At 32.9% G+C, this 25,527-nt stretch overlaps 2 protein-coding genes and 2 long non-coding RNA genes across 9 annotated transcripts in view; 1 reads left to right on the forward strand and 3 right to left on the reverse strand.

Moving 5' to 3' along the window:
* LOC124454538 (choline kinase alpha-like) overlaps positions 1–25,527 on the reverse strand; it is a 60,181-nt gene that overhangs the window by 6,957 nt on the left and 27,697 nt on the right. The gene's annotated exons all lie outside the window — the stretch shown is intronic.
* LOC124454541 (ryncolin-1-like) lies at positions 1,767–25,509 on the forward strand. The gene is made up of 5 exons (XM_047005332.1): positions 1,767–1,993; positions 4,063–4,292; positions 5,653–5,842; positions 24,373–24,561; positions 25,041–25,509. The coding sequence occupies exons 1-5, from the start codon at positions 1,888–1,890 to the stop codon at positions 25,289–25,291; spliced, it is 966 nt and encodes a 321-aa protein (XP_046861288.1). The 5' UTR covers positions 1,767–1,887; the 3' UTR covers positions 25,292–25,509.
* Positions 4,802–11,425, reverse strand: LOC124454548. Of its 3 annotated transcripts, none has more exons than XR_006951499.1 (5): positions 11,355–11,425; positions 11,278–11,287; positions 10,892–10,973; positions 5,281–5,399; positions 4,802–5,055 (listed from the first exon to the last, which is right to left on the reverse strand). It is a non-coding gene; the product is annotated as an uncharacterized LOC124454548 (long non-coding RNA). The 3 variants fall into 3 exon arrangements; XR_006951498.1 differs by having other exon boundaries at positions 11,190–11,287; XR_006951500.1 differs by lacking the exon at positions 11,278–11,287 and having other exon boundaries at positions 11,355–11,368.
* LOC124454549 lies at positions 12,111–14,738 on the reverse strand. 4 transcript variants are annotated; one of them, XR_006951502.1, is made up of 5 exons: positions 14,282–14,738; positions 13,609–13,914; positions 13,019–13,241; positions 12,331–12,753; positions 12,111–12,250 (listed from the first exon to the last, which is right to left on the reverse strand). It is a non-coding gene; the product is annotated as an uncharacterized LOC124454549 (long non-coding RNA). The 4 variants fall into 4 exon arrangements; XR_006951503.1 differs by having other exon boundaries at positions 12,111–12,753; positions 13,609–13,683; XR_006951504.1 differs by having other exon boundaries at positions 12,111–12,753; positions 13,609–13,707.

The raw sequence follows: 25,527 nt of genomic DNA on the forward strand, positions 1-25,527 counted from the left end.
TTAATTGACTGTGGTTGGTTGACTGTTTGTCCAAATGAGTAAGGAGCTACACGTTATACAATTGCTTTAATATAATGTTCTTGTTTGTCATAATTTTTAATTAATGGCTACGTAGTCCAAATGCTTCGTAAAAAAAATAAGAAAAATAAGTAGCCATTATTATTCTATCATGACGTTGATATGTAATCTTTATTGTGGTGAATTTCGTTCGATTCCCAAAATTAGTTCGAGGAAGTCCAAATTGAACTTGAGTAATTGCCTTTTATTGTTGATCTCCCTCAAATCACATCATTCACATCACAACTCTTTTACAACAACAACCCACCCACATTTCGACAGCTCTTATTAACTTAACATAACAAGTTCCTGATCTCAGTTCATTTTACTGGAATGTGCTAACATTCACGACATTATCAGGCACGGAGCATGCATTTTTTAACATCATTGTCAGACTATGACTAGTAGTAGTAGTAGTAGCTTAAACAGAGAAGGACAACCTAATGCATACGTCTGTAGCTACGTATAAAAATAAGCATTCATTTATCATGTGAGAAATAGAAAATATTTTCCGTGCTTCTACACGCGAGAAAGTTTGAGAAACAAAAAGTTGCGTGGCAACCACGAGTACGAATTGCGACGGCGAGTACTACCGAGCAATTTTGAGTTGCTCAAAAACTTTCACAAGTACATATTTTTATAACTCAATGGAAACAAGTAAATATGTTTTTTATTACACTCATGAAATAGCCTATTAAAGAAATATTAAAAAGACAAATTTATTGACATGTTGTTTGAAAAATTTTTTCATTAAAAGTTTCCGCACAAACCATGCATTCTGCGATACTTTTACGAGACTGTAATAGAGTTTCTGAAATACGGGGTTTTCGGGCATTTAACCAATCAGCGTCCGTATCTTCAAAAATATTTTGTAAATTTATTTTCAAAATACCAGAAAATCAAAGATTAAGACTACTTTAAAAAAGGAAAATCGTCTGTATCATCCACTTTTCTAGCTAATCCTACATCGTACGTACGCTCAGTCAGTCACAATGTATGATCTCAACTATAATCACAAAATCTTGTAAATACCTCACCTGTAGACACACTAGTTTCCCAAAAAGGTCTCCCCACATGTGACCTTGCCGTTTCTCCTTAGTCCCCATGACCGTTCTGTGTTTGAGTGACTGACGTTATTTATAAACTGAGTACTTATCATTATTGCATAGTGACATAAATAATAAAAACGATACGTCAATAATTGTACTGAAAAGCTTCAATTTGCATCCACTTGACAATAAAAATATTTCTCGGGGAATAACGCAAACACTATAGCTAGATATCTTAATAAAAGAACTCATTATGGAACTTTAGGAAATTATATTTCAAACCACAAAACAAAACAGGACGTCTGTAGAAGCTAAGTTTTTAGCTAGCAAAGGCTTTAGCTAGCAAAGGTTTTTAGCTGCGAATCAAATTAATACAAACAAAGTGGACTTTTATTAATTATTAACTACTAATTATTATTATGTTATGTGTTATAGGAAGTCATATTCTAGTGCTTAATGATTTATATATGAGTTTTGTCTTAATGTGTTAGGTGTCACAAAAGAGATAGTTAATGTGGACAATGTTTGTTCACCAATAAACCAATCTTTCCATTATCATCAAGCAAGAAAATATTTCTACAAGCCTCTAGGAGTTAAAAAATAATCGGCTTTTATGGCATTTAAACATGCCCAAAATATCGGAAAAGTGCTTTTCTATGCAATTTAGGTAAATTGAACACAGCTGCATGTGCAAAATATAATTTATTCTTCATGATGGTGGCTATATAATTGTTGCCAAAAACATTTTTCAAACATAAAGTGTTTCTTTCTTTTATGCAAGATGTCGATGCGTGTTTTTGTGATTTTTGTTTTAGTTGCTTACTGCAATGCATCAAATAATGCTTGTCAAAGTTCACAAAGTGATTTTACAACGACAAAAAACAACGGTATGTTACAATATAACAAGATAACGTAATAATGAAAATGAATTTAAGGATATAAAAAACTCGTATCTTTTAAAACGCGTATGTTTTAAAAACCATTCTTGTGTTTTATTAACTTAACGCGAGGGAAACATATTTTTCGTTGAATATTTAACAAAGCTCAAGGTCTTCACCTAGATAAATCCGACCAAGGGCTTTTTAGCTATATACAGAGCCCGTACGGCGAGGTTATCTACTCAAAGTCTAAAATCCAATATTTAACGGTAATGACCGAGCAGACAAGGTTGGTTGGATTATTACATGACTTGAAACAAAGCTTTCTATCTAGCTTTGTTGGTCTTTAGTTTGATTTGTCAGCAAAATAATTTTTTTGAAATCGTGTCATCACATCTAAATAATAAAACTTACTTCTCTTGTGTCTTTAATTTCTTCGACTCATTTTCGTATATTGCTTGCGTTCAATGCCGAAACTTGTGTAAAAACTTTGGTAGGTGAAAGCTCGCAAAGGTAATTCATCGGACGGATTTATAGTTATAAAGTTTATTAATTTTTGTTAATCAGAAATTTTATCTGCCACCACTGACGCTTAATAAAAATCATGCAGTTTTGCAAGCATAACTTTACACATTTGCAGGGACATATAATTGGCAATACTATAAAACTATACGCCTAAAAGTTTGCGCTCATTTAAGTTTATTTATAGAAGGCGTCTTTATGTAGTGCAGCCCAAGAATTTTTTTTTCTTCACTGTAGGTGAAAAACGTATATTATCCTTAAGTTCTCATCTTTATGTTTGTGTAAGGGAATCTATCTCCCGTCTAAGGTCGATATTGAATTTCTACATCTAACAATGCATACATAAATTCATCAATCATTACAAGTAAAAACAACTAACTATAAGTTGATACAAACTTGAGCCTAATTCACACGACATTAGCTAATCTGGGCTCAACCAAGATTCAAATGAATGCGTGTATGCCTTTTTTGCGTGTAAACACTATTAACACAGGTTTAGCCTGGGTTTAATTCATTCCACTTCTTGATATGGGTTAAGTCAAACCAAGATTAAACCTGGATTTTAATGGTCAGCAAACGCAAAGAAATAGCCCGTGTGAATTTGAATCTTCGTTGAACTCAGGTTTGTTTATGTCAAACAAATTGGACTTTGGAGAAAATAAATTATACACGGAGAAAAACACGGACAAATTAACTTGCACAATAATGTGAATACAACGATACAAACATACGATCAAAGAATTTAATGTTGCAAAATAACTATAAATTTATACCATTGGCTGCTTTCGCTGAGCTTACAAAACACCTTCTTCTATCAGTAAAACTAAACGGAGTTTCCACATAACATGTTGACACGTCATGCATTTGCCAAAGAATTTGTAGGGCTTCATCTCAAAATTTTTAATGGTTTGTAATCAGATTTTATATACACGAGTACAAAACCTTGCCCGTTGTACTTTTTAAAATAATGGAACAGTGAAACCATGAAAATTATCCCAACAAATTCCTGAAACTTGCCCAACTAGTCCAAAGATTGCGAAAGTTGGAGAGTTTTCTCACCCACCCCTCCCTCATACCCTGAGAGAATTTCAGGAACTTTAAGACACTAGACATTAAAAACATGTTCATATCTTATTTATAAATTAACGCAACAAAAGTCTTTATATTTTTGCCGTGTGGATTGCATGTTATGAACGAAATAAGTTTCTTTTGCATGTTTATATGATTTTTGTCATGAAAATTACTAAAAAAATCTACTGATGACGATTCATACGCAAAATACAATTTGGCAAATTTAGGGCAATATCGTAGCTACCATTGTATCATCCCGTCTATGTAATATACGTACAGAAATGTTTTTGTTTACGTTTGAACATAATGATGATAGGTTACTTTTGAGAAACGAAGATAATTGGGACTTTCTTTTGCTTCCTGTCTCAATGAATTTTGTAAATTTTAATTTTATTATGTATATACTGACTAGAAAATGGACTTTGTTATCTTTGTGCATAATTTACACCTATAGTAATGTATTCTGTTTTGTTCTCTATTTTAAGGTGAGATTCTTTCACCGAAAGATATCATTTCAACTCATGCTGTTCCCAATCACATTGAATGTTTCACGAAGTGTCATCAACAGAATCTATGTGTTGGCTTCAATTTCTTATTTCATGCAAAAGAACATGAGATAAACTGCCAAATTACTAATGCCAAATTACATGACAGCAATTTAACGAAACTAGCCTCAGAAGGAAAATGGACTTTTTATCAAAGTCTACTACCGACGGTAAGAATAAAGAAATTAGCTAGTTGATTGGAAAATGTTTCTTAAGTAGGCATTTGGATTAATTTTAAATAATTGATAATTCACGCTAATTTTCTCTAGGTAAGTGTTGTGCAAACTATATTAAATCTGACTTAAAGTTCTTTTAAAAAGAAAATTTTGCTCATTTCTTTGTTAGCCTGATCAAGTGTTCGTTTTCGAAATCATCTTCTTGCAAACCCTCATATTATCCTACCGACATATTTTTATTTTTAGGTCTTCTTTTGTTCTGCATTGATTAGAGCATATTGGATTAAAGCAATGCATGATAAATATTACTCTTTCTTGCATTTTTAATATAATGTAATATAAAATACAAACGTCATTTTTTAAACATATCTGGTGAAAAATTATGTACTTATTACATTTATATTGGCAATGAATTGGAGTTTCGTTTGTCAGTTGAACCAAAAATAAATTTCTATTTTAGCGAAGACAGTAAGGAGTGTTAAAGAATCTTGCACATAAAAAGATTTGTGTTATTCCTTTATTAAGATCTATATATTAATGATCACTGAAATGCTTGCTAAGTCTTGATCAATAAAAACATCAGTTGATGTTTAGAATCAGTTAATGTCATTTAATTTGCCTGCTTAATCGTCAATCACTAAGATTATAAATATGATAACATAACCTAAATAAAGATTTGGGCTTTAATCTAATAAAGAAAATTGTCTATAAATCGGAACGGTAGTCCATTAACCAAGTTTACCACGCCTGTAGCATCCTAAATAATGTTTAATAATAATATTAACTGATTTATACATGGAAACTGTGCATTGGTGAATTTTTAATATATAAAAATTGGAATGTAAAATTCCAAAATGTTTTAAGTGTGATTTTGTTTCTACTACATTTGACCATTTTAAACAGGTTTTGTGTTCTTTTAATGAAAGTTTGCGGTAGGAGACGTTGACTTCATCTATCATTATAAAAAGCCATTGTTACCAACCTTTCTATTTAAACATGCTCTGCATCATGTACGTTCAGACAACCAAACGATAACTGACAATATCAGAAGATATATTTATTCTCTACAATAAATCAAATACGCCACAGGTAACAGAATCACTAAAAAAGAAATTCATCTCTTAAGTTACTGAAATTCTCCTGATTTCAAGGATAAGAACGCAATTGTAATGATCTTGAGTCAATTTTCTTGCTAATTTGTTTTAACATTTAACTATAAAATATACAAAATAGTTATTTAGCACAATGGATCTATGCGCAAGAAAGCTGTGTAACAATTTCTTTATAGGTTTAATGAGTTACAAAACCCATAAGACGTACATTGCAATAGCTTTTTTAATAAAACTTTTTTCAGGAAAAAGACTGTGCAGATCTCTACAAAAAAGGTGAAAAAAAGAACGGAGTTTATGTAATTGATCCAGATGGCCAGGGCACATTCAGTGTCTTCTGTGATATGACGTCATCTGGTGGAGGTTGGACTGTGTTTCAAAGACGTCAAGATGGAAGTGTAAACTTTTATCGAGGTTGGAAAGACTATAAACAAGGTTTTGGATCTGAAAGGCGAATTCTGGCTGGATTGGATAAAATATACCGACTAACATCAGCCAAGAGAAATAAACTTCGTGTTGACCTGGGAGACTGGTCAGGAAACAAAGCATATGCTGAATATGATTATTTTTCTGTAAAGAATGAAAGTAAAAAATATCAACTAAGTCGTGGAGCATATTCTGGTGAGTCAATACGTAAATATAAACGGAAAAATTTCTAAGCGTGAGTTTGACACATGCCAAATGTTGGAATGATTTGAGTGAGTGCAGTTGCGAAGAGAGAAACAACACAGGTAGTAACGGTTGGTATTGAACTGAAGTCTTGTTTGTTATAAAAAGTATGATAATTCATTTTGAATCGACAAGCTTACATTAAAATACAAGGAACAACAATTAAGTAAAAATCATTCTCTCGTGTGAATCATTCAGTTGCACCATGCGACAACAATTCTTGACATGCAAGAAGAGATCATGAAATGGTTGTGAAATTCAATTCTTGCTTTGTAAATAGGCACTGATAAACTGCGCCTGAACAACATGTATAGCTTATAAAACACGACTAAAACATTTGGTACATAAGAGAGAATTTATACTGTGAACACCATTGTCCAGTAATCATTGACTGAAATCTTTTTTTATAAAACGCAAGCATTCATGTTAGCCAGTTGTAACTAATTGTAAATGATTTATCTATGATAACTTGTTCTAAAAATAAAGGTTTCTCACGAACTTTTAACAACCTAAAACGTTACTGAAAGTCATTCAAGTTTACATGGAGAATTTTCATTTATAAGAACGAAACACATAAATATCATTTGAGCCTTGGAAAATACCCAGGTACACCATCAAGTAAATACACAAATTTTGAAAATCTATCATACAATAAAATTAGGCCGGTTAACATTGAGACCAATGTGAATAGACTGCATGCAGAAAAAAAGTTCAGGGGAATGAAGGTGGGATGAAAGAAAGCTAAAAATCTCTTCATGACATGTAGCTAGCTAACGAGTAGACAACTTTTATTTTTGCGATTTATTTATTTCATTTTGAGAAGGATAAATGGTTTAATATATTAGCAACAACTATATTATAAACGGTAGCAAATTTTAACTTAAAGTTAGCGTTATACATTATGCATGAGTGTGGTTGGAGCTTCCGCTAAAATTAACAAATGAAATTCAATTTTAGCTTTGTATAAAACTGTATAATGAGAATGCTACTGAATATATCTAAAGAAAACTTAGTATTGTAATATATTTCGGTATTTATACCGCTTCTTTCTTTACTCTATAAACTAAATGAAAAAAGTAATTGACAAATCTCATAAAACCCTTCTAAACAAATGACCATTGAAAAATCTCTTAAAATTTTCTATTAACCCCATAAAACACGTGTTGGGTATTTTCTGCAATTGTTAAGGAGAATTGTGAATAACATTAGTTAAATGACGTAAAATTTTTCGGAGCCAATTTACTCTTCGTAGGAAATGCTGAAGATTCATTATCTTATCATAATGGCATGGCGTTTACAACCAAAGATTCAGATAATGATAAACGTGTAGGAAACTGCGCCATTCTCCACAGTGGTGCTTGGTGGTATAATGCTTGTCATGAATCTAACCTAAATGGACACTACTATAGTGGAGCATACAGCAGTTCGACTGGTGTGAATTGGTATTATTGGAAAAATAACTATGAATCCTTAAAGTTTACTGAGATGAAAATAAAACCATGAAGAATTTCCAAAGACTGCGATGTTATAAATTTGATCATTATTCCTAATGAAACTTTCAACATATAATAAAAACATTTTAGCTTTTATGTCTTCTAAAAAAACCTTTATAGTCATTATCATTTAAAAAAGCGTTGAAAAATTGTTAAAAATGCTGCGGTGAAATAATATTTTCCCTAAAAATTAGAGCTGATTTAGGTACTTATGTGATTCTAATGTTACGCTTTTTCACTCAATTCTTTAATGAGATGTTGCTCTATAAGTAGCTAATTCTATCTTTTCGCCACGTTCCACGCAATCTTGGTGTATCATGCATTTCATGCAATTATCTTACATCATTATTCACTATGTAAACAATGTCACTTTTGATTGGTCAACTACCTGCAAATAATTCTACATATCTGTAGGTAAGACGTCTATTTACAAATAACAGTTTGTCATTTAAAGCCGGTTTTGAAAAAAATTCAAGTCATCACCCGTGTCGCATGTTGTCAATCGTCTGAAGCAAGTCTTTTCAAATTGAGAACGTCGCATGTATGTGATGTAGATCATTGAGTTCTATAATAACTGGGGCGGCTAACTTTACTGGGGCGAGGACGCCAAAAAAATAGCGGCCAACGGACGTATTTCCGCTGAAATGATCGCTTTGCAGAAAAATAATATTCTCGACTTCCCCCTGGTATCTATAGCAAATTATAAAGAATTTTTCAAAAACAAACACGATATCACAGAAGATGGATATCGTTAGTTCCATATTCTGTGACGATTCTTTTTTGGCATTTCTTTTATAATGCCAACACTTCAATCGTTCAATTGTTGGATGTCGTAGTTTCCACAAAAAGGAACATATGGCTTCTCACAGGTGAGATAGTTGCTTGTTTTGTTAGTCCGTCAACGATTGAAAAGTGATGAAAGTCAACGACTCAGTGATGAAACCTTTAAAGTTACTGTACTGTATATTTCTTCATTATTACAGTTTTCGCATTAAGAAACAGTTTGAGCTTATTTACCCATTAGAGTACAGAATGGAGATTTATCATATGCATTATTGCTGCTTTTTTAAAGAAAGGTTTCTTCACTTTTCAAAGCTTTTCTACAATTTTTTGCTTCTTATTTCTTTTCATGAGATTAATGATATAGAGGTAATATAACTTTCTAATTTCTAAAAAGCTTCTAAGCTTCAAGCATAAATATACACTAAAGGTATTTAATTCATTTGGTTTTGTTGTCTTGCCATCACATATCTACTTGCACTTCATCATTCTTGTAGGAACAAAACACCAGATGTGGATACTCAGAGAACAAAATGTACTACCAACTGCTTATGAAATTTATTATTGAGGTGAAAACTGTGTTAATCATTCAAATTGTGCACTTATATTGCAAATATAGGAAAAACAAAGTGAAAAAGAAGGGTAGAAGTATTAAAACTACAATTGAATTATAAACACCATTGGAAGCATAAGTGTTTTGATGATTATTTGCATTTTGCCCAATTCATATATCAATACAACAAAATCAAAATGTGCTACAACTTTACAAGTATTGGATGCAGTTGCACTTCAGAACATCACAAAAGGTTACTTAAAGTAATTTCTATACATTATTGTTTGTTTTCATTTACCAAACCTATGCAGACTTGAGTCTTTTTGAAATTTAATATGAAACTCAATTACAGAAAATCCGTAAGTATCCAGAGATTTAATATTTACTTTTTTAAAGAAACAAGTAAAAATCCTACAATTGTGGGGAAAAAAGCCATTGCCCATTGCATGAAAAGAAGCAAAATAGCAATGATAACTTCTCTCTCGTGAACCGTGGAAATGAACTATGATATACTTTTTTGTATAGACTAAAGAGTTTAATCAATCAAACAAGTTTGATGCTGGTAAAAGAACGACCCACATCTGCATTCATTCATGTGTAGCCGACATATATTATAGCTCTTTCGTCGATAGTTTTAAATGCATCCTCGTAAGAGCAGATAACTGACAACCACAGTTGACTCGCTGTTTAAGGTTTTTACCTTGATTTTCATCAAAAATTGCTTGCCGAATCCCAAATACACACATCACTCTTGCCTCAGGAGGGTGTGGGAAATTGTGAAATTTTCGGAAAAGCGGTCAATTTCGGTAAATCTCAGCGGCAACGGACGAAATCCGCCATTTTTTTGGCGTCATGAGATATCTAAGGCCGCGTTTGAGATAGCCGCTCCAGTTATTATAGAACTCAATGATGTAGATCCTCTAAGCGTTCTAATTGACGCCATATGGACTTGCCACTTGCAAAAAGATATCTTGAAGTCTTATAACGATCAGGGAATGAATACAACCTCAAAGGAGAAACATGAAACAATACAAAAGGCAGCTGATGAGACAGGAACTACATTTGAAAAAGTTAAAGTGAGTGAGTATTTCTACCTACTTTTTACTTGGAAGGGCAGGCTACTGCAGTACTCTCAGAATTGTGCGCACTAAAATGTCGTATCCAAATCTGTGACCATAACCTATTTCTAGTTTGAAGTATTAGCATACATATATTTTTGTTAAAGGTATTGTTGCCAATGAAGTGCCAGGCGGGAAGCGGATTCTCAATATAAATATTAGAGCCCAACAAATAATTTTAAAAATCGTCATAAACAATTTGGTTTTATGAAAGGTACTGAAATTTGTCATCATGCAGTAAATGTAGTATTTGCGTAACATTTCCTATATAGGTGGATGTTTGCACGTAAGTATTTCTCCAGATAGTTTCTGACGCTTCCTTAACACCTTATATGACAGATTAATAAAACGCACTCAAGATCCTTTGCATGGTTACTACTGCGGATGGGATTTACTTTATAGAGATTTGATTCTATAAAATTTAAACACAAAATCCTTCTTGCAAACTTACAAGAAATCTTCGCAAAGAGTTACGCTCCTTTTACGTTTGTTCACAATGATAGTGCTCATTATGTACAAGTTTGATACAAACGCATAACACATTATTGCTGACTAACATCTGTTCTAAACAAATCCACATGGAAAGAACTTAGTGCAAAAGACCATGCATTTACACAAATGTTTGTAAAGACATAACGAACACTATATGCAAAAAGTTGATGAAGTGGTGGTGCACATTTCTAACATTTCTAACATTTCTAACATTGTTCGATGTAGAATGTTCCTTATAAGATATGGTATATTAAAACTAGCAAATGGTGTTTAGGATACATTACCACGGTACGACAGTACAACGAAGAAAAAATCCAAATTCAGTCACTTGATGTAAATCTAACGGTAAACAACACTATTTTACTGTACATATACTTACGAGATAACCAAAATTGATCGAGGATTTATAACTTTGAAGAATTGAAAACATCGCCCAAAAGAAATGAGAAAGAAGAGACAATCTATAGAAGAAAAGGAAAACAAAGCTGAATGATGTTATTTCAGAATATTTTTTAAAACATACGTAAAATTAAAACATTTATTCGCAGAAAGACAAAACCGACACCAATATGTAAGCACTTGCGTACAATGGCTAAAGAGTACTTGAATAGGCGATGTAATAAATAATTGAAAAGTTATGTATTAAGCATCTATAACTTGACCCTAGGTATACTGACCTAAATGGTGTCAGTAAACTCTAAACTGACTTAACTGAACCTTAAATAAACGAGAACTACGTCAGTGAATCAGTCAAGACATACGTACCCATAGAAACCTAAAAAAGAATTCAAAAATTATCTTGCGGTATATTAATATAAGAGGACGATTGTTATAAAATTTACCTGTCAGCTTCGTCAATAACTTCTTCAATCTCGTCTAACGCGATTTCATTCGTTGCATTATAAGCTTGTAAATACGTACGGACGAAAAATACCTAAAATATCGAAGAGTTTAGGTGATACAAAAACCGCAAATCTTCGGGACGATTTCAAGGCCGATAAAAAGCAGCTATTGTGTAAATTTTTATAAGATTGTTAAAAAAACACAAATATTTGCGCGATTTTCGACCTGGAATACATAATACCTCCGGCATCTAAACACCGAGGCTGCATTATACGGCAAAACACCGAGGGAAAAACTATAAGGCAAAACACCGAGGGAAAAGCTATACGGCAAAACACCGAGGGAAAAAGCTATACGGCAAAACACCGAGGGAAAAAGCTATACGGCAAAACACCGAGGAAAAGCTATACGGCAAAACACCGAGGGAAAAAGCTATACGGCAAAACACCGAGGGAAAAAGCTATACGGCAAATCACCGAGGGAAAGCTATACAAAACACCGAGGAAAAAGCTATACGGCAAAACACCGAGGGAAAAAGCTATACGGCAAAACACCGAGGGAAAAGCTATACGGCAAAACACCGAGGGAAAAGCTATACGGCAAAACACCGGGGAAAAAGCTATACGGCAAAACACCGAGGGAAAAAGCTATACGGCAAAACACCGAGGGAAAAGCTATACGGCAAAACACCGAGGGGAAAAAGCTATACCAAAACACCGAGGGAAAAAGCTATACGGCAAAACACCGAGGGAAAAAGCTATACGGCAAAACACCGAGGGAAATAGCTATACGGCAAAACATCCGAGGGAAATAGCTTTACGGCAAACGCTGTATAAACGCTATATATTTTTGCACTCAAACGCTGTTAAAAAATCCTGCACATCTTCATCATCAACTGCAAGAGAATGAGAAAGTACGTTTTCAACCACACTAGACTCAGTGGTCAAAATATACTTCATAAAAAAACTCACGTACATATCTTATGAGACATAATCTACGCCAAAAAGACAGGAGCACAAGAAAACACGAGAAATTTTGATTGGAAAATAGCGTTCTTGAGTGTAACCTTTCACGAGATTTCTAGCTATCGCTTGCCACTTCTCCCGAGAAACGTCATGACGAATCACTGGGACTCGTTCATCCTCGCCTGACATGAAACTATTTCATTCCAAAACAGAGAAAATGCATCCCTGACAACGCCGACTGCTTCGCCCTTTTCCTCAACACCTCTGGAATCAATCATCTGGACATCCACACACTTCTTTAAAATGTCATCTTTTTCAAAATAGTGCAGCAAGTCAGCTTTCACATTACAACGATGAATAAGCAACACTTCTCGCTCCATAACTTCATTTGCCATACTTTCTGGGACAAAAGTAGCCCCTTCAGAACTTTCACCTGCAATGTACAACACTTAATATAGTAAAGATGGGTGATAAGCCACAACATTTCCGACTGTTCTATTTTCAAATTCGATTCATCCACTTTCTTTCAATGAATTCCCAATGGTATTTTGCACCATCATCACACTACCCACTCATCATTTCATGAAATATTAATTGAACATCAAATTAGTGGTACTTTTCTTCTATACTATGTAACTAGAACATCTTTTCCATAAAAAGACTGACAAGTACAAGTAGACTACATAGTACTCACAAACCTTGGGCAGTATTCATCTCAAAAGCATCACAATTTTCGAGGTTCTCCAGTGCATGTGGTGTTAAAGTTGCATCATCAATAGATGACAGTCCAACCAAAGTTGTGGAATGTTATTCTTCTCCAAGCTGTGGTTCTGTGCACAAAAATTCATTTTGACTATGCTAGTCTGATTTCTTCCAAATCTAATTGCTCTTCCACAACATCATCAACTAATTCATTAGCAACTACAAAACAAATATTTGTATTTTTATCAAATATGTAACTTATTTAAATAAAGATTGTTGCATAGCACACTTTTGCTGATTTCCTTATGCACTCATATTGGAATTCTCAAGTATAACATCTAAATGAATGTTGTCTTTTACAGTATTAATGTGTAATATTTAATATTAGCTCCTTATAAAGTGTTTAATTTTATTTGTATCATGATAGTTTCATAAAATTAACCAAATGGTGCAAAAATTATTATATACTTGACCTTACAGAATTACTTTGATTACTAAATGCTCATAGTTAGGTGTTAATCAACATTAATAAATTGCCTACACATTAACAAAGTGTTTTTTAAGAATTAATAGAAAACTCCCTCACTTTCATAATCCAAAGTCTTGCAAAGATACAAATTGACACTACTGCATGGCCTGCCAAGGGACTCCTTGTACTTTTCTACAGAAAATGTTTCTGTTGTGCCTGGTAAATATAAAACTCCATATCAGGGTACAACAAAACCCATTCGGAACTTTCATCATGGAGTTGCTTATTGTGAGCCAGTTGCTTCCCCACCCCAGCAGTTTTTATGACAACATGAGGATCACATTTTTTTACATCAATAGGAAGAAGTGAGCCTCGCTTAATTTTCAAATGATTCCCATCCAGCTCAATAATTCCAATGTTTATCTGGGGTGGAAAAAATATCCAGTTACAAGGTGTTCATGACCTGCCATCACAAAATGGTTGATGAAGAATTAAAAAATAATTAGACATTTTAATGGAAAATACTATTCCATCCTTCTCCATGAAAACCTGAGCCTGATTTTTTAAAGCATGCAAGAAAAGTTTTATTGTGTTGATTCGAATGACCGAATGACTGCAAAAAAAACAAATTTCATATAGCAGCATTTTATATTTCAGCTTAAATAGGTGGGAATTACATAACTAATATCTACATAAAAACAAGCATTGAATATAATTATTCACTATCATCACCCATCCTTCAAATAATTATTGACATGACCTATTTGCAGAGGTAGTAATAATCACAAACCTTGACAGTCTCGTCGTTCTTCGTCTTTTTCGTGGAGACAAAACGATCTTGACGCTTCCTTGTCTCAACAGTGGCAAATGAAATATCAGCCAAATACTCTTTAAAAGTCAAAGTTTGGTGGCACGAGGTCAGTAGTAGGCCCAGCTGATGTTGATGGATCACTGTTCCGCAAGGTCTTTGACTCGTCAGACTTTCGAAGATCCATCCCACAGTTAGCACAATAATTACCCCTTGTATTTAGTGAACTCTGCATACTGTACAAAACATGGTGTTCAAGTTCACATTACCAACAGCCGGTAAAGATAATACGAACATATACATGAACGCTAAATGTAATAAATACCTCACGAATGTTTTGTATTTATCTTACTTTCTCGAAATAAAACGAAAATATAAGAATATGACAATATTCTGCACTTCGGCAACTTTGTAAACTCAGAACACATTTGGCTGGCAAATTAACCGGATATGAATTTTGCATATTATAATTTGTGTTTGTTTGTGTGAATTTGCGTTAGTGTATTTGAATTTGTGTTTGTGTATTTGAATTCGTGTTTGTGTATTGCACCTCTGGGCCACCGTAAATTACTGCTAGTAACACAGTATTTTGAGATGATATTGCATTTTTTATGATAAGTGTGTAATAACTGATTGTTGACGGCTGCTAAATGTCATTACATATCGCTAGAATCGAGGATTACGAAAAACATGAAAGGAATCCCTTTCGTCGAACTTACGAAATTTGATTGCGTATGGTGATTGTTGTGCTGAACTGCTTTTGATATAGGTTCAATTAACTGACTCAAGTAGAGAATCATTTTTTGGGCCAAATAACATTGTAAAGTTCGTGCTAATGCAGTTTCAATAGTTTTCTTACTGCAAAGCTTGTTTTCTAATCGAAGATGATTTCTCATTATGTTCTAAAATGGGTCAATTTACAAACTTCTCAATTCTTAGCCACTTCCACTCTAAAACAAAAAACTACACCAAATCACAGAAACTCTTACGACTTTCCATGTTGAATTTTGTATTTTTAGTTCATCATTTAAAAATAAAGTAACTATAATTAGGATATTCACTGAAACAGCTGAGTACATTATATATTTGGTAATGAATTTTACAAATGTACCCTACTTCTGTAGCTCAAAGTAGAACATTACTTCTCTTCTAGACTTGTCAATGATATTTTAATTGTAGGTTTTGGTTTATAAGATCACAGAGGCATATCTCCATAATTTCAACTATTTGGGCTCTTTAATGTATATTACAACGGCTGCTGCCTTTCTGATATATATTAAAAATTGCTGGCTTTCCGATGTATATTAAAGTGCTGCCAGCTTTTTGATATATATATTTCACTGGCAATACAAGGCATAAAATTTGAACAAACAGGGCTGAGCCCCCAACACTCCTCGATCTGTATGATCAATAAACACATACAAAAGTTGCGTCATTATTCAACCCATATATTTCAATCTTTGCTAAATTAAAGATCGGATCAAACTCATATGCTGTATAAAAGACGACAAACAGTATCATTTATAGCAAACAGACTGTACTTCAACAACAGAAATTTTTTATGTTAAAGAAATAATATATTCATTTTAAAGAAATGTTTCACCAAAATTTTCAGCAGAATCCTTAACAAACTTCATTAGAAATAAACTTTAATACTTTATAACGTGTTAAAGGCGAAATAACTTCGTGCAGCGTAAATTGTTTTAAGAATGGTCAACGGCGAAATACAGCTTGTTATCAATTTTACTGCATCATAAGTATGTACACAAAACATAGCTATATTTTAAAATGATCTGTATCGAGTGCCACGTTTTAAAGGTTTCTTTGTAAGTCGTGCATATAAATTAATTACTTAATTCAATTGAGTGCTGAGACAGAATATCAAAACAAGGATACATATCACTTGTAGACAGGAAACAGTTGGGTTGAGTTTTAGGCATAAAAATTTGTATAATTTGTAAATTTGATATGTTTTATACAAAAAAATATCAAATAAGTAAACAACAGGATGTGTAATCAACTCATTCATAATCTCCACTCTATTGATAAAAGTATGAGCTGCAACGATGCCTTCAATTAAGAAGGCGCTAGAATTCTCGCCCCAAACAGTACATCCGGTCAAAAGGCCCGATAATCTATATCGTTACATCTATCTCCTCGTAAGGAACAAAACAAGGTTATAATTTGAAGGACCTAAGAGTAGTTTTCATAAAAATTGGTAATTACATATAGAACGTTCTTCATAATGTACGTCCTATAGAAGATTTTCTTTTGACTGAGGGGTTTGATGTGTCGGTGTCTTGTCGTGCCTGATTGGTTTCTATACTGACATTTGTGGACGTGTCTTGCGTAGAGAACTTAACAGCAACGATTGCTCATTTGGGTCTTCGGACTCAGATTGTTCATTTTCTTCCTCAGTACAATCTGTATTAATCTTTCCCCTTCTTTAGTAAACGTCAGATGTCTTCTGTTCCGTTTGCATATTTAGCTTGTTTTTTCTTTTGTTTGTCAACAATTTCTTGACTCGATGGGTTAATATTTTGGTTTCAATAGTTTCCTTGCCGTAGGGAGAAGCGTTTTTGTTCACATAGCCTACTATATATGTACATGGATAAATATTCCAGTTTAGTTTACATATCAGTGGCTTAATTATCCTCTACCAAAAGCATAGTAAATAAAACAACATTATAACACCGAATCAAATTTATAAATGTTAAAGAAAGGTAATCACGTTGCTGCATCAGTTTATCGTTGTCTTAGTGGATTAAAGTCATCTCCGATTCGTTAGGAATGAAATGAGTAATTTAGAGCAAAAATCTTCAGCGTCGTTCTCGCTGACGAAACCGCGCAAAAAAGAAAAGCAATGATGCGCATGCGTAATAATTTTATATTGCAGTACCCAGCCATTGTACCTAGCATGCTCGCTCTGCAATCTTCAGCAACGTTGTGAATATCATTGGGACTACTGTAGAAGATTCTGCCAGAACGCAACATCATGCAGCTGAGGAAAATATCTCAGTTTTAAAGAGGAAGGATTTGTCAATCACTTTCAAAATACAAATTCTTATTAAACGTCTAGCAAAATTGCCTTGTGGCTTACAAAGGCCAAGAGAATCGATACAATACTGGCATATTCAACCAATTCAAGTTAGATCATTGATGTCAGGTTCTCTAAAAGATCACGTTTTAAATAAGGCATGAACGTACATACCCAAAGAAAAACACATGATGTAGACAAGTGAGAAATTAATCATTTTAAGAAATATACAACAACTGAAATTATTTCAACTAATATCTTCTAACGTATATATTTATAAATGCCACGTTTGTATTTTTACGTTTCCTTTGAAAATAAAGCATGAATTAATTATCAATTTCAATAGGTTGCTGAAACTAAAAATAAGCACATCAACACAAGCTACTTTTAGAAATGGATAATTTCGTTCAATTTGAGAGGTAGAAGTTTATAGCTACATACCTTGATGGTTGCTATGTTTCAAGTGATGTTTAGTTTTTTAGTTCTCAAGTTTTAGTCCAGCTTTTCATAATCCTTATTTATGTCTATTTAAATTCGATGTTTTTTGCCTAAGTATAAACACAGAGAGATTAACAGCAGGATTACATGAGCATGCTAGCGATATGAACTGTAAATAAAACATTTTTCTCATTTTGAACCACGTTCAAAAAAAAATGTCCTTCACATTCATTATTTTAAAGTAGAAGTTTCAAAAATTCATGTTGATAACGTTAATATGTACGTAATTGCTTTTGTTGTTCGTTATGACACAACAATTTCCTTCAAAGTGCGTGTAAAGTTGATATTAACAATAAAATTGCTGTTCGAGATAATGGAGTTATGTTTATATAAATTTTATACTGCAGACAGCTGTGTGGAATTATTTCGAGTTTGGTTCAATATAGCTGCAACATAAATTGTTTTAAGAATGGTCAACGGCGAAATACAGCTTGTAATCAATTTTACTGCATCAAAAGTATGTACACAAAATATAGCTATATTTGAAAATGATCCGTATCAAGTGCCACGTTTTAAAGGTTTCTTTGTAAGTTGTGCATATTTTCAATTACTTAATTCAATTGAGTGCTTAGACAGAATATCAAAAGAAGGATACTTATCGCTTGTAGACAGGAATACAGTTGGGTTGAGTTTTAGGCATAAAAATTTGTATAATTTGTAAATTTGTTATGTTTCATACATCAAAATATCAAATAAGTAAACAACAGGATGTGTAATCAACTCATTCATAATCTCCACTCAATTGATAAAAGTATGAGATACAACGATGCCTTCAATTAAGAAGGCGCTAGAATTCTCGCCCCAATACAGTACATCCGGTCAAAAGGCCCGATAATTTATATCGTTACATCTATCTCTTCGTAAGGAACAAAACAAGGTTATAATTTGAAGGACCTAAGAGTAGTTTTCATAAAAATTGGTAATTACATGTAGAACGTTCTTCATAATGTACGTCCTATAGAAGATTTTCTTTTCACTGAGGGTTTGATGTGTCGGTGTCTGGTCGTGCCTGATTGGTTTCTATACTGACATTTGTGGACGTGTCTTGCGTAGAGAATTTAACAGCAACGATTGCTCATTTGGGTCTTCGGACTCTGATTGTTCATTTTCTTCCTCAGTACAATCTGTATAAATCTTTCCCTTTCTTTAGTAAACGTCAGATGTCTTCTGTTCCGTCTGCATATTTAGCCTTCCGAAATAACTTGGTATGACGTGGGTGCAAACTTCTGGTTACACACTTCTTTCCTTCATGTCCTGCACGTCTGGTCTGGTCGTATAAGAACTGTATCTCCTAGGTTGAGATCTATTAATGGCTTGCTGCCATGGTTGTAATATTTCGTTTGTTTTTTCTTTTGTTTGTCAACAATTGTTTGACTCGATGGGTAAAATTTTGCTTCAATAGTTTTTTTGCCGTAGGGAGAAGCGTTTTTGTTCACATAGCCTACTTTATATGGACGTGGATAAATAGTCCAGTTTAGTTTACATATCAGTGGCTTAAGTATCCTCTACCAAAAGCATAGTAAATAAAATATTACAACACCGAATCAAATTTATAAATGTTAAAGAAAGGTAATCACGTTGCTGAAATAGTTTATCGTTCTCTTAGTGGATTAAAGTCATCTGCGATTCGTTAGGAATGAAATGAGTTATTTAGAGCAAAAATCTTCAGCGCCGTTATCACTGAAGAAACCGCGCTAAAAAGAAAAGCAATGATGCGCATGCGTATTAATTTTATATTGCAGTACCCAGCCATTGTACCCAGCATGCTCGCTCTGAAATCTTCATAAACGTTGTGAATATCAGTGGGACTAGTGTAGAAGATTCTGCCAGAACGTAACATCATGCAGCTGAGGAAAATATCTCAGTTTTAAAGAGGATGATTTGTCAATCACTTTCAAAATACAAATTCTTATTAAACGTCTAGCAAAATTGTCTTGTGGCTTACAAAGGCCAAGAGAATCGATACAATACTGGCATATTCAACCAATTCAAGTTAGATCATTGATGTCAGGTTCTCTAAAAGATCACGTTTTAAATAAGGCATGAACGTACATACCCAAAGGAAAACACATGTTGTAGACTAGTGAGAAATTAATCATTTTAAGAAATATACAACAACTGAAATCATTTCAACTAATATCTTCTAACGTATATATTTATAAATGCCACGTTTGTATTTTTACGTTTCCTTTGAAAATAAAGCATGAATTAATTATCAATTTCAATAGGTTGCTGAAACTAAAAATAAGCACATCAACACAAGCTACTTTTAGAAATGGATAATTTCAGTCAATTTGAGAGGTTGAAGTTTATAGCTACATACCTTGATGGTGGCTATGTTTCAAGTGATGTTTAGTTTTTTTGTTCTCAAGTTTTAGTCCAGCTTTTCATCATCCTTATTTATGTCTATTTAAATTCATTGTTTTTACCATGAGTATAAACACAGAGAGATTGACAGCAGGATTACATGTGCATGCTAGCGATATGAACTGTAAATAAAACATTTTTCTCATTTTGAACCACGTTCAAAAAAATGTCCTGTACATTCATTATTTTAAAGTAGAAGTTTCAAAAATTCATGTTGATAACGTTAATATGTACGTAATTGCATGTGTTGTTCATTATGACACAACAATTTCCTTCAATGTGTGTGCAAAGTTGATATTCACAATAAAATTGCTGTTCGAGATAATAGAGTTATATTTATATGATTTTTATACTGGAGACAGCTGGGGAATTATTGCAGTTTGGTTCAATATAGCTGCAACATAAATTGTTTTAAGAATGGTCAACGGCGAAATACAGCTTGTAATCAATTTTACTGCATCAAAAGTATGTACAAAAAATATAGCTATATTTGAAAATGATCCGTATCAAGTGCCACGTTTTAAAGGTTTCTTTGTAAGTCAAGTATGAATAAATTACTTAATTCAATTGAGTGCTGAGACTGAATGTGAAAGCAAGAATACATAGCTCTCACTTGTAGACAGGAATACAGTTGGGTTGAGTTTTAGGCATAGAAATTTATATAATTTGTAAATTTGTTTTGTTTATACAACAAAATATGAAATAAGTAAACAAAATATCAAATAAGTAAACAACAGGATGTGTAATCAACTCATTCATAATCTCCACTCTATTGATAAAAGTATGAGCTACAACGATGCCTTCAATTAAGAAGGCGCTAGAATTCTCGGCCCAATACAGTACATCCGGTCAAAAGGCCCGATAACTTATATCGTTACATCTATCTCCTCGTAAGGAACAAAACAAGGTTATAATTTGAAGGACCTAAGAATAGTTTTCATAAAAATTGGTAATTACATGTGTAGAACGTTCTTCATAATGTACGTCCTATAGAAGATTTTCTTTTGACCCAGGGTTCGATATGTCGGTGTCTGGTCGTGCCTGATTGGTTTCTATACTGACATTTGTGGACGTGTCTTGCGTAGAGAACTTAACAGCAACGATTGCTCATTTGGGTCATCGGACTCAGATTATTCATTTTTTTTCTCAGAAAATCGTTGTCTTGGTAGATTAAAGTCATCTCCGAATCGTTAGGAATGAAAAGAGTAATTTGGAGCAAAAATCTTAAGCGTCGCTCAATATGACGAAAGCGCGCCAAAAAGAAAAGCAATGATGCGCATGCGTATTAATTTTATATTGCAGTACCCAGCCAATGTACCCATCATGCTCGCTCTGCAATCTACAGAAACGTTGTGTATATCAGTGGGACTAGTGTAGAAGATTCTGCCAGAACGTAACATCATGCAGCTGAGGAAAATATCTCAGTTTTAAAGAGGAATGATTTGTCAATCACTTTGAAAATACATGTTCTTATTAAACGTCTTGTAAAACTGTGGTGTTGCTTACAAAGGCCAAGAGAATTGATATAATACGAGCATATTCAACTAATTCAAGTTACATCATCGATGTGAGGTTCTCTAAGTGATCACGTTTTTAATAAGGCATGAGCGTACATACACAATAAAAAAACATGTTGTAGACAAGTGAAAAAATAATCATTTTAAGAAATATACAACAAATGAAATTACTTCAACTAATATCATTATAACTTATATATTTGTAAATGCCACGTTTGTGTCTATTACAGTTCCTTTGAAAATGAAGCATGAATTAATTATCAATTTCAATAGCTTGCTGAAACCAAAAATAAGCACATCAACACAAGCTACATTTAGAAATGGATAATTGCGCTCAATTTGAGAGGTAGAGGCTTATAGCTTCTACATACCTTGATGGTAGCTATGTTTCAAGTGATGTTTAGTTTGTTAGTTCTCAAGTTTTAGTCCAGCTTCTCATCATCCTTATTCATGTCTATACAAATTCATTGTTTTTGCCATGAGTATAAACACAGAAATATTAACAGCAGGATTACATGAGCATGCTGGTGATACGAACGGTAACTAAAACATTTTTCTCATTTTGGACCACGTTCAAAAAAAAATGTCCTATACATTCATAATTTTAAAGTAGAAGATTCAAAAATTCATGTTGATAACGTTAATATGTACATAATTGCATGTGTTGTTCGTTATGACACAACAATTTCCTTCAATGTACGTGTAAACTTGATATTAACAATAAAATTGCTGTTTGAAATAATAGAGTTATATTTATATAATTTTTATACTGGAGACAGCCGGGGGGGATTGTTGCCAGTTTCGTTCAATATAGCTGCGACATAAATTGTTTTAAGAATGTTCAACGGCGAAATAGAGCTTGTAATAAATTTTACTGCATCAAAAATATGTACACAAAATATAGCTATATTTGAAAATGATCCGTATCGAGTGCCACGTTTTAAAGGTTTCTTTGTAAGTCGTGTATGAATAAATTACTTAATTCAATTGAGTGCTGAGACTGAATGTGAAAACAAGAATACATATCACTTGTAGACAAGAATACAGTTGGGTTGAATTTTAGGCATAGAAATGTATATAATTTGTAAATTTGTTATGTTTATACAACAAAATATGAAATAAGTAAACAACAGGATGTGTAATCAACTACAAATTTGACACATACAATGCAATATTTTCAGTTTAAATTTGTAGACAAACTGTTGTGTCTGTTGTTCCTTATAAATAGTAAAATTGATTTTCATACTAAAGACAACAGAAATTTTTTCGTGCTAGTTGATTTACATCAAGGTTTGACTATATACAATAAAATGGTGGCGCAAAATTCGTCATTTAAACTTCGCATAGTCAAGCAGAACTTGAAATAGTGCAAATTCATTGAACGAAACTTCGAGCATAAAAAGACTACTGTCTAAATCTCAAATAATTAAACTCTTTTATTATCAGCTGAAACCATCTTATTCTTCATGAATACTTAACATGAATTTACGTGCATGCATCATCGATAGTTGGCAATAAATTATTGAAATACAGTCGACCCATGTACATAAAAAGAGCTTTCATGATCTTGTCCTCATTCCAAGCTTGTGGATATCAATCACATATCACAAAATGGCGAAATATACTTTTGCGTTGGTCGTAATTTTTTATATTGGTGTTATTATTGAAGGGTAAGTCATCATATTTAAAGTTCAATTTTGTGATTTTTGAATAACTTTTGTTGAACGCCGTCAATGTGTCTATGAGGTTTTACGGCGAATCTTAACGAGTAAATAAACATCAAGCCGTTTTCAGTTAGCTGCACTATGTTAAGTCATCAATCTATTTTCGAGTTTGTTTTAAAACAATTTCATTTTTTGGCTATATTAAATCAATGATTGGAGGAATATTATGTCGTAATGGATATAGTAATAAACAAAGTGAATGTATTGATCTCATTTCCTTCATTATTTCCATAGAGCGAATTTAACAAGTGAAAAAGAAATTAATTTCAAAGATAATTTTTCATCGCTCAACTTTGACATGAAACGCACTTTGAAAGTTGTTCAAAGAAATGTAACATTAAAGACTCAAATTGCATTAATAAAAGGGCAAATAAAGACACTGAAAAAATATCACAAAAATCTACAAACACAAAAAAAGCACCTTCAAGCATTTAAGATTGCGCTTCATTCCAAAATCAACAAGACACATGTACAAACGTACAAATTAGTAAAATTGCAAAAACAAATTAAGAACATTGAAGTTAAAATGATTAATTTGTCATTACAAATGAAAACAATCGATGTGAAAGTAGCAACAATTCAAGCACAGCTAAAAAAACTAGAAAAACAACTGAAAACTCTTTACAAAGAAAATAAAAAACTCACAGGAAAATCACTAAGAGGTAAGAATGATTTTGAGATAACAAGAGTGACATTTAACAACATATTATTTCATGGCAGAACTCTTTTTTACATTACCAGGGAAAGACTGCGCAGATCTTTACAAAAAAGGTGCAAAAAAGAACGGAGTTTATCAAATTAATCCTGATGGTCAGGGTCACTTTAAGGTTTTCTGTGATATGAAAACATCTGGTGGAGGTTGGACTGTGTTTCAACGACGTCAAGATGGAAGTGTAAACTTTTATCGAGGTTGGAAAGACTATAAACAAGGTTTTGGCGATCTTACTTCTGAATTCTGGCTTGGATTGGATAAAATATACCGACTAACATCTGCAAGAAGAAATAAACTTCGTGTAGACCTGGGAGACTGGTCAGGAAACAAAAAATATGCTGAATATGATTATTTTGCTGTAAAGAATGAAAATAAAAAATATCAATTAAGCATTGGTAAATATTCTGGTAAGTCAATAGGCAAATAAAAACAATCAAAGCACAAAGTTCAAAGGGTAAATAGGATAAAGATTATATTAACATTAAATTAAAACGATTTGGATACGTTCGATTCTTCGTCTACAAAGATGAATAATCATTGATTACTCATCTAGACGTATAAAGCGTCTTGTGCTCGTCTTTACACTGAAGACGCATAACCAGACGAAAAAAATTTCTTGCCCAAGTTCGTTCAGACGCATTATGCGTGTCTCGTATAAAAACGGCCAATGACAAGCTCGCGCCTGAATATCATGTAGGCAATTAAACACGACTAAATTGTAGATTGACGAAGTCCTTATTATAGTAAGCCTCAGGTAATCAATTGTAAAAGCAAGTGTCAGTGCCTAAATGATATATACATTAAAATTGTTCTTGTGTTAATGCAAGTTCAAAAGAATTCTATAACTGTATTAAATGCGATTTTTGAAAGGTATTACTTTTCTTAGGAAATGCTGGAGATTCATTATCTTATCATAAAAGCATGGCGTTTTCAACAAAAGATTCAGATAATGATAACAATCGTTTTGGAAATTGTGCCACAACCTTCAATGGTGCTTGGTGGTATAAGAGTTGTTATATTTCCAACCTGAATGGACACTACTATAGTGGCAACCAAAACCATTCCAAAGGTGTGACTTGGCAACGATGGAAAGTTAATAAATCCTTAAAGTTCACTGAGATGAAAATAAAACCATAAAGAATTTCCAAAGACTGTGATGTTATAAATTTGATCATTATTTCTAATGAAACTTTCAACATATAATAAAAACATTTTAGCTTTTATGTCTTCAAAAAGAACCTTAATAATCATTATCATTTAAAAAAGCATTGAAAAATTGTTAAAAATGCTATGGTGAAATAATATTTTCCCTAAAAATTAGAGCTGATTTAGGTAATTATATGATTCTAATGTTACGTCTCACTCATTTCTTT

The sequence above is a fragment of the Xenia sp. Carnegie-2017 genome, unplaced genomic scaffold (assembly GCF_021976095.1).
Source record: "Xenia sp. Carnegie-2017 unplaced genomic scaffold, XeniaSp_v1 HiC_scaffold_3, whole genome shotgun sequence".
NCBI lineage: Eukaryota > Metazoa > Cnidaria > Anthozoa > Malacalcyonacea > Xeniidae > Xenia > Xenia sp. Carnegie-2017.